This window comes from Ornithodoros turicata, chromosome 8, assembly GCF_037126465.1.
Source record: "Ornithodoros turicata isolate Travis chromosome 8, ASM3712646v1, whole genome shotgun sequence".
NCBI classification, from domain to species: Eukaryota; Metazoa; Arthropoda; class Arachnida; order Ixodida; family Argasidae; genus Ornithodoros; species Ornithodoros turicata.
The window spans coordinates 34,907,114-34,921,398 of NC_088208.1; the positions used below are offsets into that span (position 1 = coordinate 34,907,114).

The 14,285-nt window shown below is 49.2% G+C and overlaps 1 protein-coding gene across 2 annotated transcripts; it reads left to right on the forward strand.

Moving 5' to 3' along the window:
* The first annotated feature begins 2,447 nt into the window (after positions 1 to 2,447).
* LOC135367113 (potassium/sodium hyperpolarization-activated cyclic nucleotide-gated channel 4-like) lies at positions 2,448 to 14,060 on the forward strand. Of its 2 annotated transcripts, none has more exons than XM_064600229.1 (11): positions 2,448 to 2,541; positions 2,779 to 2,850; positions 2,942 to 3,791; positions 4,748 to 4,892; positions 5,790 to 5,953; positions 7,180 to 7,418; positions 8,888 to 9,037; positions 9,117 to 9,332; positions 11,390 to 11,536; positions 12,436 to 12,679; positions 13,766 to 14,060. In XM_064600229.1, exons 3-11 carry the CDS (start codon positions 2,957 to 2,959, stop codon positions 14,008 to 14,010), a joined length of 2,385 nt encoding a protein of 794 aa, XP_064456299.1. In that variant the 5' UTR covers positions 2,448 to 2,541; positions 2,779 to 2,850; positions 2,942 to 2,956; the 3' UTR covers positions 14,011 to 14,060. The 2 variants fall into 2 exon arrangements, with proteins under 2 accessions (XP_064456299.1, XP_064456300.1); XM_064600230.1 differs by having other exon boundaries at positions 7,255 to 7,418.
* Positions 14,061 to 14,285: the final 225 nt, after the last annotated feature.

The following is a 14,285-nucleotide window of genomic DNA, read 5'->3' on the forward strand; positions in this document are numbered from 1 at the left end:
AATAAAATAATAAATAATAATGTAATAAAAATAAAGTACCCCACGGAATTAAAATTGATGTTACCTTGACAGCGATAGTAACAGCAAACGACCTGACGGCAAATGTAACCTCTATGAAACATAACTTGCAACTTACTAACCTATAGCTTTGCGACGAAAAATTTTCTGCCTGTGCCTGTTCCACAAAATATATTATCATAACGATACCTTGCGATCTCGCTTTATATTTCCACCTACATACATATCAAATCGCGCTGACCATCGTCAAAAAGTACACCTTCCATCTTGTTCAACCAAATCCCATGCTGACTCTTTTTTTCTACCGCACCGCCATCGACTGGAACCACCTCCCCGGTTCACTGACATCAATTTCGCCCATCGCTCAGTTCAAAAGTGTCATTAGAGAGTATGTAATATTGTAATAAACATTGTGATTCTTATACTTTGTATTCAGCTTTTTTTTACCCTGTGTAACCCGTTTACTTTAACCCCTCCCCTCCGTAACGCTAACGCCCTGAGGGTATTTAAATAAATAAATAAATACGAAGGCAGAAAAAATAGGCGATGTCAAGTTGCCGGTGGTGAGTAAATCAAAGAGTGATATTAAACGGTAGGAACAACTTATTTATTTACACATGGTAAAGTTTACCATGTGTAAATAAATAAATAAATAGATACAAAAGTAACGGGATTCAACCGTCGCGTCGCTCACGATTTTAGCTTGAAGGAAACTGCAATTTCCGCTTTCCCTCTTCTTTCCTTCTCAGAAAGGAACGTCACGGCACTGCGGAGACGGTGTCCAATCATTGCTGGAGATCGTCTGAGAAGACCAATGGGATGCCGCTCCGCATACCACGCCTCTTCAGGAGGAGAGGAGAGGGAAAGTGTGGTTCGTGACGTAGACGCCGGTCCGTGTCTGTCATCCGCTCCAGAGCCGTTTATTATTATTATCCTCATAAACGGCTCATAAACGGCTCAAACGGTCCGTGTCTGTCATCCGCTCCAGAGCCGTTTATTATTATTATCCTCATAAACGGCTCATACGGCTCAAACGGTCCGTGTCTGTCATCCGCTCCAGAGCCGTTTATTATTATTCCATAAACGACTCATATCCTCATAAACGGCTCTGATCCGCTCTATATCCAATCGCCGGAGACGATTTCAGAGTAGAGGAAGCATCCGGCGGCATCGTGGGAGAACAAGCTGCTGCGTTTTCTCCCCCTCATTTAAGGGCGAGGGAGAAAGCGCGTTTCTGGAGCAGCGACAAAAACGTGTCCGTCAAATCTACCTTTTTTTCCTGGGCAATGTTCCGCGTTTTCTATGCTCTATCCTTTATCTGAAAACTGCAACGGCATCATCACACCAAAAGAAATGAATGTCCCTAGCGCCGAACTTCCATCTTTCATGATTTAAAAGTTCGTCAAAATGAATGACGACGTAACTCCCCAGGAGGTTGCTGGTGCAGCCGCTACGTCTCGGCCTAAAATATGTAGAACCTTCCCCCCTTGCTACGTCACTGAAAAATTGACATGTCCTCGTCATCAAAGTTATTGAGGTGATCAATGCTTCATTCCGATTAAAGCCTGCACCAAGTACAAATACAAATGTTGGGGAACGGATCGGCACCAAGATGTAACTACCATCGATAACCTAGTTAGATTAATTAGTACGTTTTCTTTGGCAACAAAACAGAAAAAAAAAAGAAAGGTAACGACTTTCCCGTAGTACGCCTGTAGTCACGAATGAACATGGCCCTGGTGTGTACTAGGACATATGCGAAGTGGTTGTATTTTCGGGCATTCCTTTTATTGTATTAATTCGTACGAAAGTTAATTTACGAGAAAGAATGCAACGAAGTACGTATGGACTTGTCCTTATACCTCGGACTCCTATCTCTCCTCCTCTCTACCGCGATCAGAGCAATGGCCCCAGCGCCGCGTTCGGCAACGGCCCCCTGCTGCCCATTGCTGTGACCGTGTGGTATAGGAAGGAGTCCGTGGTACGGACAAGTTAATCCCCGCAGCAAAAATATTTCCCGAGGGGTTCTATTGGAGACTTTGCGTGGGGGAGGAGGATTTCACCTTCGTTTTACCTCTCCCAAATGCACTACCAAGGGTACGATTTCGGGGGGGGGGGGGGGGGGGGGGGGGTTGAACCCTCCTCCCCGGCTAAGTCACTGGTTTATTCCATACCACCATACTATTCCAGACTCCCTCATGCATTCCTTCGTTCGTAGTTACGTGTGTTCGTGGTTACGTGGTCAATCTGCCTTCGTGAATCACGGCCTCTGAGTACTTTGTACTTTAATTTCTTCTTTAACGTACTTACTTTCTGTGTGTAAGCGTACTGGGGTAGCCATTTTTTCTTTATCACATCGCCATCACCATCACCACTGAGTATGAAAGAAGTATATATATGCTCGTACGGAATAGTACGGGTGGATCACGGCCATTTTTGTGTAAGGAGGAGGAAGAAGAGGAAGGAGGGCCAGTCGAATTCGATGCCTTCGCAAATTACTTGGCCTAGGATATAAGCTGAAAGGTATCGTTGCACTAGATTCTAAGGGACAATTGGTGCATGTGGGCCTATATGCTATGGGTCTAGTGGGTTTCTATATAGTTATAAAGACAAGGGGGCAGCAATGCCTTGCCTTGCAATGCCTTGTAAATGTGATCGAATTTTCAAAAATTTATCTCCCTGTTGCGTGAAGCCCTCCGTAGAGCTTGAACCCTCAGTGCTTGAACTGCCCTAATATGTATTTTCTGTTCGAATGAATAGCCTTCAGCGATCCCAAGACTACTCAACTTAGCCAGCCCACTGCCCGACACAAAGGCATCTACGCATAGAAGCGTAAGCCTAGTATTCGGTCTACAAAAGCTTGCGCAGGGTTTGCATTTCTTCAAGTTGCTCATATAGAATCGCCATTTTCCCACCACTATAGTGAACCATACCCTCCATGAACTCCCCAAGGCCAGTCGGCTCCCCAGCAGCGATCGCAACCCCAGCGGGAGCTGCACCTTCGCCATCGGCGGGGTCCCCGGTAGTGGTCGGCTCTCCACCAGCGACCGGGTTCCCAGTGACGGCCGGCTCCCCGGAAGGAGCGGGGCCTTCGGGATCGGCCAAGCCCCCGGTAGCGGTCGGCTCCACAGCAGCGACCGCATCCCAGGAAGCGGTCGGTTCCCCGGTAGGAGCCGGGCCATCGGGATCGGCCAAGTCCCCGGTAGCAGTCGGCTCCCCGAGAGGTGTTGACTCTCCGAGAAGAATCATTGGTCCTTCTAGAAGCATTGGCTCTCCTAGAAGCATTGGCTCTCCTAGAAGCATCGGCTCTCCTAGAAGCATCGGCTCTCCTAGAAGCATCGGCTCTCCTAGAAGCATTGACTCTCCGAGAATCGTTGGCCTTCCGAGAAGTTTCAGCGGCTCACCAATAGACATTGACTCACCGAGATACGTCTACTCTCCGAGAGGCATCGGCTCTCCGAGAGACATCGGCCCTCCGACGGACATCGACTCTCCGAGAGACATCGACTCACCGACAGACATCGACTCTCCGACAGACATCGGCACCCCGGCAAACATCGACTCTCCGACAGCTCTCTACTCCCCAAGAGATACGACTCAGCGAAGCAGGAGGCGATTAAGCATAGTCTCCTTTCATCTGGGTCACTCCATACGAAAAATCGCGGGAGGTCTCGGCTTTTCGCGTCCTTTAAGTCCAACAACAGCTACACCGATTGCTTCTCCACCATTCCAGAGTATCTGGCAGCAAGACGTCATCGACAAAGTTTCGGGTGGTAAGATAAAGCATTTCTCTGTCTGCCATCTATGTTTACCGTTTTATACTGGGTGCTCGCTGTAGAGTGTATATAATGACCAGCTCGCGTGGGTGCGGTCCCACCTCTGTGAGGCCGACAAAGACGAGCACTCGGAAGCACCACAACCAGAGTGTATAACGTGTATGAAGTGTAAAATGCGATACAATGTTGATTCAAAGTTTCCGTAGTGCAGAATTTGAGTCACTGCTCTTCGACCTAGAAACAATTAAGCGAAGTCATGCATCATTCTAACCTCTCCCAACGTTCCTTGGGTTGTCATGAATGTACCCGACAAATAAATTCAGGGAGTGCTTGGGAAGCTGATAGGAAATCGTTTTTCGCTGCACGACCAATACGGCGAAAGCGCCGTCATGTGGATTAAGGAGACACTCCATTGAGTTTGAGAAATAGTTACTTGCCTTCATCCACAGTTCACCGGCTCGCTTGCTTATCCTACATTATCCTTACCTGTTCCTTCAGAAACATATTAGCCAATCTGCTACGCATTATAGACCTCATTGGTTTCAGTGTCTGTAGCACAGGAGTAGTAGACCCTTTAGTGTGGATGCCCTAGCAGCCCTCTCTCTCTCCTTCCTTTTATTGCAAGAGCCGTGCAAGCCTCCACGTGCAATGAGGCAAAATACGTAGGCTTTCTCCAAAGCTTACTGTCGTAGAAGGTTCCCGTTGTCCTCATCCACGACGGGGAAAATGAAAATGAGACAACATCATTTAAAATATATATCCCGTCCCGGAAGCCATACTTATTGATTCAAGTTAAACTGAAGAAATAAAGTAAATAATTTGGAGAGGAAAGAAGGAGCCACCCATGAATTGCACGTATACAAGACATTTTCCGTGGAAAGGAGGCTGTTTCCTGTCTCCTGAGAGCCCAAGAGGGAAGCGAATGGAAACAATAAATTTTCTCTGCTCCCCAGTGAACTCCGTGCCGCCACAGAGGTTCGTCGAGAATGTAAAGTCTCTCCTGTTGGCATCTAACGCTCCGCGTTACCGTCAGCTGCATGCAACCAGGCCCGCAGAAGTGGTATCTAAGTGGGTCATTGAACCAGACGGAGCCTTCAGGTACGCGCTATACACAGCTCTGCGAACAAAATGTTGGCACTCATGTTGCACTTTCCGATATTTCATTGATGTAACACAAATCCCTGCCTATGTATACAACAAAGGGGTTGCAACGCATCGTACCAATAAGTTATGTCGGGCAAGTGCGAAAGACAATTAAGGCTAGTTCACACATACGGCAATGGCAGGGACGGCGAACGATAACGGCAAAGCGACGTGACGCGGTCGCTTGTCGCCGTTGTTCACACTGTCTCTTTTCCCGCCGTGGTCATATCTTCTTCCCTTCTTCTCTTCCATGGGTAAACACGGTACGCGCCGGCAGTTTTCATCGCGGCACGGCTGAAGTTGAACATGTCTCAACTTTCTTTTGCCGTGCCGCGGAGGCCATCACGGCATCACAACGGCGAGGAAACTGCGAGATTTGCCGTGCCGTCCACGGTCGCCGTCCGCCGTTGCCGTCAGGGCCGGCGATAGGAGGGGGGGGGGGGGCGAGTAAGGCGGCCGCCTTAAGCCCCGCGCTTGTATAGGCCCCGCGCACGAAGCCCTCAACCAGGGATTACTTTTTAAAAAAATACCAAGTATGCATTTAATCGTGTGAAACAGGCCCCGCGATGTGCCTTTGCCTCAGGCCCCGCACACCCCTAGCACCGGCCCTGGTTGCCGTATGTGCGAGCGAGCTTCGATGTGAACCTACGTTTCAAGATTTATAACAAAGACGGTGAAGAAAAATCACGATCTAGTTTGATGGTACGTAGTGAAGACACAACGATTACAATGCATGAAGAAACTCTGGAGCGTTGCTTGCGTGCACCAAGACAGGCAAACAACGCTGAAAAACAGGAAAAGGAAAACAAAAATGGGTTGTGTAATACATGGGCAGTCCTTTCCGAATTTCAGGGTTTATTGGGACGCTTGCATGTTTCTTCTCTTGGTCATGAACGTGATTCTGGTCCCTGTGGACATGGCTTTCTTTTCTGGGTTCGACCATTTTCCTTGGATCGTCTTCTACCTGGCCACCGACGCTGTTTTCTTGGGCGACATTGTGCTCAACTTCCTGACAGGTGACCTGAACTGTCCCTTCTGTGGGCTTCGTGCTGCTGTTCGCGTACTAACAACGATGGGAGTAGAAGGTTCTTGAAAAAGTTATATATTTTCATTGTTGGTATGGTGTGGATTGACTGGGGACTTTTTGATCAATAAATCCACAGCCATGAGCACATGGAGCTGTAGTTGCAGCTGCAACAAACCTAAGAATAATTTGCTGCCGGAAGACGCGTATTGTGGGAGTGCGTTGGACACCTTCTTAGCTCCGGTTGGGTGAAATGTTTGCGTCACGAGGTTCCGGCCGTACTCCTGGTAAGTCACTGCATTGGGGAAAGTACCGCTGTCCTCTGATCTTGTTCGCCACGACTTTGGAGCATTAATGGTGGACGTAGCATGCCAACCCATGCTGTGGCCGCCATTGTCGCTTCAAGTACAAGGATGACGTTACGGCGTTACTTTCCCCAATCCGGTGACTAGTGGCTAACGCCACCTAGGTGCAGAAAGCCTGCTTAAGCCTCCTCTCACTCCTTCGCCGCGTAGACATAGAGTGGCGATGTCGTCTGCTACAGTTAATCGTCGCAGACGATTTCAAATGGAGGCTTTCTGCGGCTACCAGTGTCTGTCCATGCGGCTGATGGCGGGTCTTCTCTGGTCGCCGAAAGCATGTCGTGATTGGCCGACTCTTAAATGACTACGTCACGCAGGTGGCGTGGCTCTGGCACGCGCTGTCAATGTAGTTGTGTTTGTGTTCGTTTATTGGACTCGAGCAACTCGAGGGCCGAGAGAGTCGACTCTTGCTGTGCGAAAATTCCCTGGTGCGGCTCTATACTGATGTCATCGCCCTGGCAGTGACTCCAGTTTTAAAATTTGAGGAATCAACACTAGAAGTTCTCAGCGACTCTCTTCTCGATGCGAGTCGATGACGTACGATGATTCATGTACGTCACGACTCCGACTCTCGGCTCGCGCGAGTTGAATAAACGAACACAACCTGTGTGACTCAGAATGCGTGCTTTACAACTGAAAGCGTTCCCGATGTCTGAGGTGCGGTCATGAAAGGCGATAATAAGCAGGAAGTCGAACGCCGAAAGTTTCGGGGTAAACGTATGTGCCAGCTGTATTTGGAACGGCACGGTTCAATATTGCGTTTTACACGATATAGTGATATCTCTAAACACACTTTTTTTGTATTTGCGGTACAAGGTAACGCATTTCCCATAATTGAAGTTACGCATGCACGCAGGTATATATTACTTCGACGGCGAAGTGCGTGGGGTGATTCGTGACTTGAGAATCATTCGAGATCGCTACTTGGCAGGCTGGTTCGCCGTGGACTTCCTTAGCTGTCTCCCACTGGACGCCGTCGTATGGCTCTTCATGAAAAACCGTCATAGGCCATACACGAACCTTGCGTTGAGCCTGCTTAAGTTCCTGAAGATGAGCAGACTCGTGCGCTATGGCGGACACACGGAACGCATGTTTGTTAGTACAGTCGGACCTCGTTTTATGAACCCTCGATATACGAATTCCCTCGACTTACGAACGGCTCCACAGGGAACCAAACTTTTTCCGTGTATTTTGACCTCGTTTTACGAACCCTCGATATCCGAACTATGAACGGATTATTAGGGAACGGACCCAAAGTAGCCAAGCCATTCTGACCTCGATATACGAACGGGCGTTATGAACGTACAGAGGACAGGCCAATGGACCGGAGGATAATGAAAGTTCCTCAGTACATGCTGCCAAGGTCAAACATACAATGTCCCAACGTCGCTACGTTCCACAAACATGATTCATCAGTTCCTGAAATAATAATTCGGGCGTTTACAGCCGAACGGTTGTGAGTTTGGACCAGGTCTCCGAGATGGAAACATCTTGCCGTTCCAAGAGAAGGCGTTCAGTCCTGACAGCCGGTGACAAGCGTAATATTTGCCGTTGGAAACAGTCTCATCCGCGCGCGATACGGTACTTTGAGGACCGGGTGGATGAGTCAAGTGTCAGACTTCTGTCATCTCTTCTAAACAGGATAGACCCTGCAGAAAGTATGGTGCAAAGCACAATTACGCAGTATTTTCAAAAATAAAACTTATTCAAATCAATTTCCCGTGTTTTTGTGAGGTATTTGTTTGTGCACTGCACTCCTCGGACCTCGATTTACGAATACCTCGATTTACGAACGATTTTCTGAGAAACGAAGGGTGTTCGTAAAGCGAGGTTTGACTGTATACATTTCTCCCTTATGTTTCTGTCCGGGAAGTACGCATAAAAGGCACGTTTAGCTCACAGCCCTTTCGCCTTGCTGTTAAAAGGTCCTCACCATTAACCCAGCAGAACAGGAGGAGGACATACCATAGAGATATTGAAATACGCCACTATAGCTTGGTCAATGTACGGACAGGATAAATAAACCTCTCCCTGTTTGCGAACAAATGACGTCATAGTGTTCGACAGCGCCACCAATTTGGTAGAGTGAAACTACGCTGGAAGCTAGAGGCCAACAAGTCGCTTTTAAGGTGGCCAATAAGGTCGTGCCCGAAAACCACGGTCTTGAGGGGATTGCCATGGTCCCTGAAAGGGACGTGACGTTTTGTCCTACTTTTCTTTCAATAGGAGGCAGCGAACTGCCCCCGACCTGAAGCTCTTGCTTCGATGTAATATTCACGTATCTTGTGCGACCCCAAGCCGATTTCACAGTTTGATTTCACACTTTTCAAAGGTGGTCCTATTCTTTGAACCGCGAATATTGGCGAATAGACATACCAGGACGATGAAAATCCCCGAATGAACTTCCCTGTTTGGCGAATAGACCTTCCGACATACCAGAACGATGAAAATCCCCGAATGAACGTCCCAGTTTGGCGAATAGACCTCCCCGACATACCAGAACGATGAAAATCCCCGAATGAACGTCTCAGTTTCTGAAAGTCAATCACGCCATTGTCTCGCAGTTCTTTCTGCGTTCGACCGTATACTTGCAAATGGTAAACCTATTGGCTTTCGTGATGCTCATCACCCATTGGATCGCCTGCCTCCAGTTCTACGTGCCGTATCTCACTGGATTACCGGACGGGTCCTGGGTGGTTGTGGCCAACATTCAGGTAACATTTTATGACGCTCATATGAGGTGCTCGCATGCATATACTACGTATGGAGACCTCAAAAATGGGCTTATCGCAGCATTCTCCGTGGATTGCACAGTACACCTACTCCATGTTCGCCTCCGTGTCGCAAATCATGACCTGTGGCTTCGGGGCAGTGATTCCATCGTTGCCTGCCGAACAGTGGGTGCTGTTGTTGACCATGTTCATTGGAGCTGTAATTGAAGCACTCCTCATGGGCAGCGCTCTGAACATCTTCGAAGACATGGACCGCATGCGGAGGCATCGGGATCGAGTAAGCGTTTCACCCCTCTGTAAGTGTAGAGAACAAGGTCCAGGGACCGCTTGCAAACGAACATTGGGGGAAACGCCTCATTGCCGTCAAATGTCCCATTTTAGACACACCTTTATTTGAATGATAATGAATGGGGAGTTTCATCGCCAGGGGCGGTACTCTACCCCATTGCAGCGGGATTTCGGTGAACTGGAATAATGGGTCGCCTCATGAACTCCGAATACAAATTTGGAGCAGTCGGCCGACTCCACGGGCGAGTCCCGCTCCAGCCAAGTGCACACTATCTCTGTCTGCGATTCGAACATTCACACACTCGTTAGAGTGAGCGGGGGTGCTGGGGGCGCTCGCGCACGACGTACACGGCTCTGCACAGACACACCATGACCGGGAATTTTTTCCAAGGGGGAGGGGGGGCAAATGTACAAAGCCTCACCCCCCCCCCCCCAATTTTTTTCTGGAGGCGGACATTGCGTACTGCGTGGGTGTCCCGAGGTTCCTATTATGACATCTGAGAATAATAATTACGACATATGACTAAAGAGTGCATTATTTTGACAAGCGACCCTGGCTGGAGTTCCACGGGGGGGGGGGGGGGGGCTTGGCCTGCCCTTGCCCCCCTCTAGGAACGGCCATGGCTCTGACCGCGGATGAGAAGGCATGGTTGCAACACCTGCAGCGGGGGCCTCCGTCATGCTAGCGAAAGCGAAGAGAGGGAAGCGGCATTGACCAGGAGCACAAACCACATGCCATGTGACGCGGGACTTCCGCCGATCTTGGCGCTCCATGGAGCTGCATTGGCCTCAAGGCCGCGCGGGAGCTGTCGTCGGAAGACTCGGGCCCTGCCCCAAATCCGCCAATAGAACAGAATTGCTCCAGACAGAGGAGTCAGGCTTGCTCCGGAAGTGCTCCCAATCCGCCATTGGAATTCAACATTATAGAGTGAAGACCGAAGTCCTACGTTGGTCTAACAACTTCGGCGCTTTCGGGGCAGAGCGGCGGTGGGCTGGGTTTGGCCATGGTCCAAGCAATTTCTTCTACTGGAACATAAAAAAGGTAAAGGAAAAGGAACCCGAGACAAGGACAACCATGACACGTTCTCTAACCTTGTCTAAACTTGTCCTCCTTCATTCCTTTATTGTCTCGTTTTTTTTTCCTCCACCAAGTACCCGCTCGCTCTTGCCCTTCTACCATAAAAATGGGATCGTAGGATTTCAGTGTGTGTGTGTGGGGGGGGGGGGTACGGTCTCTTCGCTCTCGATGATCCCCCGAAGACGCATGAGGATGGGTGGTACCGGTAGAGACCAAGCGGCGTCCGGTGGTGTTACGTCTTTAGCTGCGACGGCTCGGGCATGTCGTCTGCGCGTGTCTTGAGGAGCGTGTGACGGCGATTGTGCCCACACAAAGCGGAGGAAGTGCCGAGCTGTTTCCCTTTCACGGAGAACCTCAATCGGGAGTTCACCCGCTTCAGCGATTGCTTCAGAGATTGCGAGTGCTTCAGCCATTCTTAGAACTCCAAGGCGGCGACGAACGCTGTACAAAGTCTGATTCTCCTTCAAGAACCTACTTCACGGAAAGTTGTTGCAGATCTTTCTCCTTCCATGATAGTTTCACGAGCTTCTCGTAAAAAACAGGCATGAGCGTACCGAGAGTGGGGCAATGGGGGGCCGTGGCCCCGCTGGGGCTCCAAGGTCACTTGTGACAATTGTGCGCTCTTTAGTACAGGTCGTCAAGATTATTCTCGATATCACAGTATGAACCTCTGAACTGTCTGAACTACCCGCACAGTCCGCAGCGACCGTCTCCAGGAAAAGAGCTGTTTGTGTGTGTGGGGGGGGGGGAGGGAGGTGTGTGCACACATTGCCCCTCCCTCGTTTGGAAAAATCCTGGGAACGCCCACGGGTCATAGCCGTGTGTGACACGAAAGTATATACAAGTTGCAAAGGAACATGACAATGCCGGTTGCAAGCTCCAAATCGACATAAAAGTAAAAGCTGCATGTTCCAAAGTGACTGAAAGTGCCAACTACTAACAACTTCTTCTCTTCGTTCTCTTTAAAGATGCAGGAAATTACAGATTACATGCACTACCGGCGGATTCCTAGGAAACTCAAACGTCGCGTCCGGGTCTACATCGGTCAGCGCTTCGCCATGAAGGTCTTCGATGAGAAAGCTATATTGAGTTCGCTGTCTCCGGGGCTCAGGGAGGTAGGTCCACCATCGTTTGTACCTTTCATGTTACGGTGCGCGGAAAAGTGTTTGAAGAACTTCGCGTCTCTCCTGGTACCCTTAGCGTAACGCTTCCTTGCCATTCTCAGATGCGGCAAGATATAGTTGAAGTGTTCTTCCGCAGCTCGGTTGATGCGACTCGGTAGTCGACTATGTGCATTGATATGAGCCTGGAGCCGATATGTTTAGGCCACAGTCACGTAGAGAATCGGGTCCGCGATCACCGAAGGTCGCTGCAGCATCAAGGCGTGGTCAGTGTGGCTGATGGCGGTGGCCTTTGCAGAGTTGCGCTTCTGAGAACCAATAGACCGCTCCCTGTTTGTGAACAAATGACGTCATAGTGTTCGCCAGCGCCACCAATTTGGTAGGCTTGAACTACGCTCGAAGCTAAGGGCGAACAAGGTCGCGCCCGAGATGCAACCGTCTTGAGGGGATTACGATGGCCCCTGAAAGGGACGCGACCTTCGGTCCTACTTTTCTTTCAATATAGGAGACAGCGAACAAGTGCCCATTCGTGGAACCCTGGCCTTCCCTTCCGATTTCAGTCTGTCTATACCAAAGTCATGATGACGTTTCTCGGGTAAAGGTCCATTGCACAGGCACTAGTTCTTGTGACGTCATCACTGGGGGTAGCATTGTGGTGTACGGTATATCTCATTGGCTACATCACGTAGAGGAATACTACTTCACTCATTGCTCCTGCGCGGAGTACATTACCCCGAATAAGTGTGCTGTGAGTGTCGAATGAAATCGTGCGGACTTAGGACGCCGAATATGATTTGCTAGTGCGTGGACAACCACGCGTCCATCACCAACTACTATATGTGTTTTGCCGACAACACCACGTGATTCTCTCACAAGACTGACTACCGTTTCAGCAAGCCATGCGCTACAAGTGTCGTAAGGCGCTTCAGGCAGTGCCTTTCTTCGTCAGTATGGGCGACGACTTCACCGACGATATAATACAGTGCTTGCAGCCAGAGTTCTACCAGCCTAAGGACGTTATTATCCACCAGGATGGACGTGGGACGAAAATGTTCTTCGTCGACTCGGGCACTGTCGCCGTAGTCACGAATGAAGGGTACAAGGTCACAAAGCTCTCGGATAGTCAATATTTCGGAGGTACGCAAAAACTTGATCCCGGAAGATTCATCGTTACGTATATAGGTCTACCGATACGATCATGGTGTTTTCTTCTCTCAGCTGTGCCCCCGTACTCGTATGACGTCTATCACATCTACGTTGGCTTTAAAAAAAATCACTTTTTTTTGGTGAAGACAGCAGCAAAATTTAAAATATGTAGGATACGGATTTTCCCCCCACCTGATTGGTCCTGGCATCGGGACTGCGAACGTCACGAATTGACGTCATCTCTAGTTCACTTAGACGCCCTTTGAAGGAGTGGAGGGCTTCTAGGTGGTGTGCGAATCAGAGGCCTCTCCCGCTCATCATACTCTACAACGTTACATGAGAAAGATGCCGTCTGCCACGAGTGTGTTCATCTATGTGAATGTGGAAGTGACTGGCAACAATGTAAGAGAGGATGCGTTGATGGCGAATGCATATGTCCCCGTGTTTTATATAGCCTGGCTTGTTACTTTGAAGAGAGGGTAGGTAGCATCTCTGACCGGCAATCAGAAGGTGTGGGTTCGAATCCCATTACTGGTGCCATCATTCAAACTGAAGTATGCAATTGGGCCTTGTGCTTTGTTTGTCCAATGTTTAATTGCCTCATCCACTTCAACGTTCATGGAGGGGCATTTCACTGCCTCTTTAGCAGTACTTAAAGCAGGGCTGAGGAAAAGGTGAAGAGGTGACAGCGATAGCTGTACTTCGCGCAATGTGTTCACGGTTGTGTTCACCACACACACACACAACTGTTTTCATACACTCGCTCTTCAGATATGGCGTGCACATGCAGTTTGCGTTGGCCGCCCAATTCTTAGGGGCCTGGTACAATGGCGACAAGGGCACTTGTAAAGGTTTATTTCCCTCTCCCTGCGCAGCAACTGACTATATCCCGCCGGCCAATGGCGGTGCAGCAGGTGGTGTGATGTGCGTGGTGTATCACGTGATGTTGTAACGTCATTTCGTTTCTGCTACGCTCGCCGTAATCCCCGTCAACGCCGCAAAAACCTCCCTGATATAGCTATCGCTGTGAAAGCAAGCGAATATGACGAAAACTTCTGCGTTTGTTTTCATTTCCAGAGCGGTGTCTGCTTCATCCAGTGACGCGGCAAGCGAATGTAGTTGCCGTCACCCATTGTCACCTGCTGTCCCTCACGGCAAAGGACTTCCACGCCGTGATCAAGCGGTATCCAACCGTACAGATGTTCTTCAACGAACTCCAGCAAGAATCCCTCAGCACATCTGCATTACAGAGCTACGCACAATCTGGTTTTTCAACAAGAGTTACAATCATGGACGACTACTCTGATGTATCCTACAATTAACGGTCTATTTATTAAAATTATTCGTCTTGCAAGTCGAAGCATAAACTACTGCAAGCATAAACTGCATACTTTGGGTGCGATGTTAAGAGATTGGTGTACGACACATAACACACCGGCATCCGTAGTAGATGGGTTGTGTGCGAGGATCCATCAGTTATCAGTCTGAGTATGTCAGAATCATGATATCGCCAGACAAGATCTCGTTGTGCCCTTTTGGGAATTTAACGCTTAACTGTGCTTCACTAAAGCAAGCTATTGTCACTGAGACATCCATC